This window comes from Dipodascopsis tothii (assembly GCF_038497935.1).
Source record: "Dipodascopsis tothii strain CBS 759.85 unplaced genomic scaffold V1510scaffold_70, whole genome shotgun sequence".
Lineage (NCBI taxonomy): Eukaryota > Fungi > Ascomycota > Lipomycetes > Lipomycetales > Lipomycetaceae > Neoaidaea > Neoaidaea tothii.
In genome coordinates, this window is record NW_027118054.1 from 1 (window position 1) to 6359 (window position 6359).

Here is a 6359-nt window from a genome sequence, read left to right on the forward strand (position 1 = left end):
GGGGGGGGGCCCCCGGGGGGGGGGGGGGGGGGGGCGCGCCGGGGGGCCCCCCCCCCCGCGGGGCCCCCCCCCCCGCGCCCCCCCCCGCCGGAGGCTCGCCAATGGCAGCGCAACGAGCCTCCGGCGGCGACTCCGTCGAGGGCGCGCCTGCGGGCAGGATAACCACACATCATATAGCCGCATGTAGCCGGCATATAGCCGCGTGCAGCCGCAGGTCGCAGCGCCCGCCGCCAGAGTCGCGGCCAAGATCGGCTGCCCTTCGACGGCCATAGCCACATATAGCCGCACGTAGCCGCCAATCGAGCCGCCGCCGGCCGGAGGCGTGGCCGCACGCGACGCGCCGCACGGGGCGCGGCGTTGGGAGACGCGAGCCGCAGAGCGTGCGGCTCACGCGCCGCACGCTCTGCGGCGCGCGCAATTGCGTCGCAATTGCCTCGCAATGCGCCCGCCACGTCTGCAGCCGCCGCCGGCACGTCTCACCCCCCCGCCGGCCGCGCGCCAGGCTCAGCCGGCCCGCCGTGCGTGGCAGGGCCGCCGTGCGCGCGGCGCACGCCGCGGCGCACATGCAGCCCCAAACGCGCAGGCGCGCCACATATGTGCGCTAACCGTCACGCCACCCGCGCACGCACCCAGCGACGTTTTTTCATGTCCGCCCAAGCTAGCCGGCTCTCGTCGCACTCTTTTCTCTCACAGCACAGAGAATCTCGCAAGCATTCATCCGGGATATCTCTCTCATCATCGTCATCAGAATCGGGGATGGAGACTGCGTCAAAAATTCTATACTGGGGCGGCCCCGCCTGCACCAAGTCCAAGGAGGCGCTGAGCGGCGTGCTCAAGGCGGATGCGATCTATAGCGACGCCGAGCTGGCAGCGTGCCTGCGCATCATCGCGCGGTCCGGCGAGTGGAACGGACAGGTCACAGGCGCGGTGCTGGCTGAGCGGTATAGCGCGCCCAATTGGGCGGCCGTCGTGGAGGCGTTGGATCAGGACGGCCTCGCAGTGCCAGAGGCCGCCGGGCTGGTCAACATGCTCGAGGTGTTTGCCGCGTACCAGGCCGGCGCCGCGGTCCAGCAGCTCGTCGGGCGGCCATGGAAGAACGTGGGCGCGCAGACGGCGATCTTCACACACATCGTCGGCCTCGGCCGGGACCGGTTCGATCTCGGCTCGTTCGGGCTGGCCAAGGTCGTGACGGCCGCGGACGTGGCCGAGGCCGACAGCAGCGTGCAGGCGCAGGCGGCCGCGCTGGAGGGCCACGCGCTCAACAGCCGGGACGTGGTCCGCGGGCTGATAGAGCTCGTGCAGCGCAAGGAGAGCGGGATGGAGGGCAAGGTGCTGCTGGACCAGGCGGCCAAGGCCGCGCCCGCGCTGGTCCTGCTCGGCGCCGTCGACCTGCCGGTAAGTGGCCCCGGGAGCGCGCTGACGCAGACGCCGTGGAGCAGCCTGCAGCACGACATCATCACGATGCTGCTCGACCTGTTCCTGCTCGGCCACGCCTCGCACCAGCTGGTGTTCTACCGGCTCTGGCACCACAACGAGGCCTTCCTCGGCATCTACTTCACGCGCGCGCACCTGCGCGACAACTCCAAGATCGGGCGCATCGCCACGATCGCGCACGAGCTGGGCGCGCTGCCCAAGCTCGTCCGCGCCAAGCCGCACTTCTTCGTGCTCGATCTGTTTGCATACGCTGCCCAGCACGGCTGGCACCCCCTCCAGGCCGTGCTCGACGAGTGCAAGAAGGACGACGAGGCCCAGTTCGCCAAGGACCTGCTCGAGTTCCTCGACGTCAAGTCCGCGGCCGAGTACGCGCAGCAGCAGCAGCAGCAGAACATGGACGTCTACGCGGACGTCAAGGCGAACGTCACGCCCCTGCATGTCGGCGTCGTCTACGAGCTGCTGCACTTCCTCATGACCACCCAGATGTCCCCCGAGTTTATCGAGCAATTCAAAGCCGTGCAGACTCGGTGCGTGCAGACCTACCCGCGGCTGATCAACTACGGCCAGGGCCACGACGCCACGATCCTGCAGAACAGCGCGACGAACGTGTTCTCGCCCGAGATCGAGAAGAAGATGAAGTTCTACTACCAGCAGATGTACGAGAAGGAGACGAGCATCAGCGAGGTCATCTCGTTCCTGCAGCGGCTGCGCACGTCCGAGGAGCCGGACGACCAGGACATCTTCGCGTGCATGGTGCACTCGCTGTTCGACGAGTACCGGTTCTTCCCGGACTACCCGCTGAACGCGCTGGCAACGACGGCCGTGCTGTTCGGCTCGATCATCCAGTTCCATCTCATCGAGGACATCCCGCTCTCGGTCGCGCTCCGGTTCGTGCTCGAGGCCCTCAAGGAGCCGCCCGACGCCAAGATGTTCAAGTTCGGCCTCCAGGCGCTGCTCCAGTTCCAGTCGCGGCTCGAGTCGTTCCCCCAGTACTGCTCGCTGCTGCTGCAGATCCCCACGCTCGACGCCGTGCAGCCGCAGCTGATGGCCAAGCTGCGCGCGATCATCGCCCGCAGCACCGGCGCCGACGACGCCGGCGAGCCCGCCGAGCCGCCGGCCGACGAGGACAAGCTGCTCGTGCCCGAGCCGTTCACGTGCCTGCACCTCGACCCCATGACGCTCGGCGACCAGCGGTCCGAGGACCCGGCCGAGGACGTCCGCGACAAGGTGCTCTTCATCGTCAACAACCTCGCGCCCGGCAACGTGCGCCCCAAGTCGCTCGAGCTGCGCGACATCCTCGAGGAGCGGTACCACCAGTGGTTCGCCAGCTACCTGGTCGAGAACCGCGCGAAGCAGGAGCCCAACTACCACGCGCTCTACGTCGAGCTGCTGGACCACGTCGCCAGCGCGCACCTCAACCGGCAGATCCTGCACAGCACGTACAACAGCATCATCGGCGCGCTCAACTCGCAGAGCACGATCTCGTCGTCGACCGACCGCAGCCGGCTCAAGAACCTGGGCAACTGGCTCGGCGTGCTGACGCTGGCGCGCGACAAGCCCATCAAGCACCGCAACATCTCGTTCAAGGACCTGCTGATCGAGGGCTTCGAGAGCAACCGGCTGATCGTGGTGCTGCCGTTCACGTGCAAGGTGCTCGAGCAGTCGGCCAAGTCGCGCATCTTCCGGCCGCCGAACCCGTGGCTGATGGGCATCCTGCGGCTCATGGTCGAGCTGTACCAGTTCGCCGAGCTCAAGCTCAACCTCAAGTTCGAGATCGAGGTGCTCTGCAAGAACCTGAGCCTGGAGATCAAGGACCTCGAGCCGTCGACGACGGTGCGCGACCGCCCGCTGCGCGACAAGCTCAGCGAGCCCGCGCCCACGATCGTGCTCTCGCCCGAGCTCGAGAGCCTGATCGCGGGCTACCCCAACCTCAAGAAGATCCTGCAGACCGCGGCCGACAAGGCGCTGGGCGACCTGATGTCGGCCGTGGTCGACCGCTCGGACACGATCTGCCAGATCGCCACGCGCGAGCTCGTCACCAAGGACTTCAGCCTCGAGGGCGACGAGGGCAAGATGCGCAAGGCCGCCCACAACATGGCCAAGTTCCTGGCGGGCAGCCTGGCGGTGGTGACGTGCAAGGAGCCGTTCCGCCAGAACATCGCGTCGTCGCTCAAGAGCCTGCTGCTGGCGCACGGCTACACGGAGCAGTCGATCCCGTCGGACCTGATCGCGGCCGCCATGTACGAGCTGGTGGAGTACGGCTGCGCGCGCATCGAGAAGGGCGCGGTCGAGAAGACGCTGGAGGACGTGGACGCCACGCTCGCGCCGGCGTTCGCGGCCCGCCGCAAGTACCGCGAGATGCGCACCGGCCAGCCGTTCATCGACCCGCACACGTCGCGGCTGTCGCTGGCGCTGCCGGACCCGTTCAAGCTCAAGCCCGGCGGGCTCACGCTCCAGCAGCTCATGATCTACGACGAGCTCGGCCGCCAGAAGTTCGCGGGCGTGCCGCCCGAGCTGCTCGCGTCCGAGTTCGCCGACTACGGCGCGCTGGGCGCGCACGGCCAGCCGCTGTCGCAGGCCGCCAGCCTGGGCCTGCAGTCGCCGACCGCGGGCGCCACCGACCGCTTCGGCTCGTTCGCCCAGCTCAGCCAGTCCGAGCTGCTGCTGCAGCAGGCCGGCCAGCTGGGCCTCGGTCCCGCGCTCGACGGCCACGGCCCGGCGCCGGCCGGCCTGCAGGCCCAGCAGGACCTGCTGCGCGGCCCGCCGTCCAAGATGGCCACCCAGGCCATCCTCGACCAGATGTCGACCCAGATGCAGGCCGCGGTCGACGCCGTGCTCAAGATGGTCAAGGACCTGCCCAACGTGGCCTTCAGCCAGCTGCCCGAGAACCACCAGCTGCGCGTGACGCTGGTGCAGATGCTCAACGTGGTCATGCGCCACCCGCTGGCCGAGCAGCTGACGCTGCGCACGGCCCAGATCGCCATGAACGCGCTCGTGACGCTGAGCGACAGCCAGCTGGCCCGCGACGCGCTCGCGTCGCTGCTGCTGCGCCTGTGCGACCTGTCGCCGGCGACGGCCAAGGAGGTCGTGCTCTGGCTGCTGCACTCGGACGACGACCGCAAGTACAACGCGCCGGTGATGCTGACGCTGATCCGGCGCGGGCTGATCGACGTGCAGGACCTGGACCTGGCGCTGTCCAAGCAGGTGGCCGCGCGCCGGCGGCCGGCCGTCGACTTTGCGGCCGAGATCATCCGCGAGGCCGTCCTGAGCGACGAGCCGCTCGCGCTCGAGACCGACTTCGCCGCCTGCATCCAGGCCATGGAGATGCTCTCCGCGGCCACGCCGCCGGACGCCGTCGCCAAGGGCCTGCTCGAGGCCTTCGAGGCCTTCGAGACCATGGTCGCGCGCGCGGCCGAGGGCGACGCCGAGGCCAAGCTGCGCCAGCAGATGAAGCACATCTTCAACGAGTGGACGCGGCTGGTCCAGCACCCGGCGCAGGACGAGAAGATGCTGTTTGTGTTTGTGTACCAGATGGCGTCGCACGGCATCCTGGACGACACGCGCCGGCTGTCGCTGTTCCTGCGGCTGGCGCTGGAGGAGTGCATGGCGGACTTCGCCAAGGCGCAGGCGCAGTTCGCGCCGCAGGACGGCCAGGCGTACTCCACGCCCAAGGCCGCGTACGTGGCCATCGACAGCCTGGCCAAGCTCGTCGTGCTGCTCGTCAAGGTGCACGAGGACTCGGCCGAGGCCGGCAAGATCAAGTACCTCCAGGGCATCCTCGGCATCGTCTGCCTGGTCTTTGCCAGCGAGCACGAGGCCGAGGCCGAGGCGTTCAACGGCCAGCCGTTCTTCCGGTTCTTCTCGAGCGTGCTGTGCGAGTGGTCGGCGATCGAGGACAGCCACGGGCCGTACCGCGAGGGCTTCTACGTGCTCTTCGCCGACATCCTCAAGGCGCTGCAGCCGGTGGCGTTCCCGGGCTTCACGTTCGCGTGGATGACGCTGATCTCGCACCGGTTCTTCATGCCCAAGATCCTCAACCTGGACGACAAGCGGGGCTGGCCGCACTTTGTCGAGCTGCTCGAGGCGCTGCTCAAGTTCATCGGCTACGACCTGGTCAAGTCGGACGTGCCCGACAGCGTGCGCTTCATCTACCGCGGCACGCTGCGCATCGTGCTCGTGCTGCTGCACGACTTCCCCAAGTTCCTGGCCGAGTACCACTACCCGCTGTGCAACGTGCTGCCGGCGAGCTGCATCCAGCTGCGCAACCTGATCCTGAGCGCGTTCCCGCAGAACATGTCGCTGCCGGACCCGTTCGCCCACGGCTTCAAGGTCGAGCGCCTGCCCGAGATCCGCCAGGCGCCGGCCATCGCCCAGGACCCGGCCGTGGACCTGCAGTACTACGGCCTCAAGCAGTTCGTGGACGCCTACGCCAAGGCCCCGGACACGGCCGCCATCTCGCTCAAGCCCGTCGTGGCCGAGCTCAAGATCGACGAGCGCCAGGAGCTCGGCCTGGGCTTCAGCACCGTGTCGATGAACGTCGCGGCCATGAACGCGCTCGTGCTCTACCTCGGCATGGAGTCCATTGCCGAGGCCAAGACCAACACCCCGGAGTCGCTGACCTTCAACACCAACTCGGGCTACCTCAAGTTCCTCACGAGCCTGCTGCTCGAGCTCGACGCCGAGGGCCGCTACTTCCTGCTCTCCGCCGTGGCCAACCAGCTGCGCTACCCCAACAGCCACACCCACCACTTCTCGTGCGTGCTGCTCTACCTCTTTGGCTTCGCGCCCCTGGACTCGCAGAAGCTCGACATCCAGCAGCAGATCACCCGGGTCCTGCTCGAGCGCCTGATCTGCCACCGCCCGCACCCCTGGGGCCTGCTCATCACCTTCACCGAGCTGCTCAAGAACAACACGTACAACTTCTG

General features: G+C 68.2%; 1 protein-coding gene across 1 annotated transcript; it reads left to right on the forward strand.

The window, feature by feature from the left end:
- Positions 1–607: 607 nt before the first annotated feature.
- Positions 608–6359, forward strand: V1510DRAFT_424345 (CCR4-NOT core subunit CDC39; the record flags this gene model as incomplete). The annotated part of the gene is made up of 2 exons (XM_066935085.1): positions 608–1395; positions 1426–6359. Coding segments are annotated over exons 1-2 (5684 nt in total), but the record flags the coding sequence as incomplete, so codon positions are not given.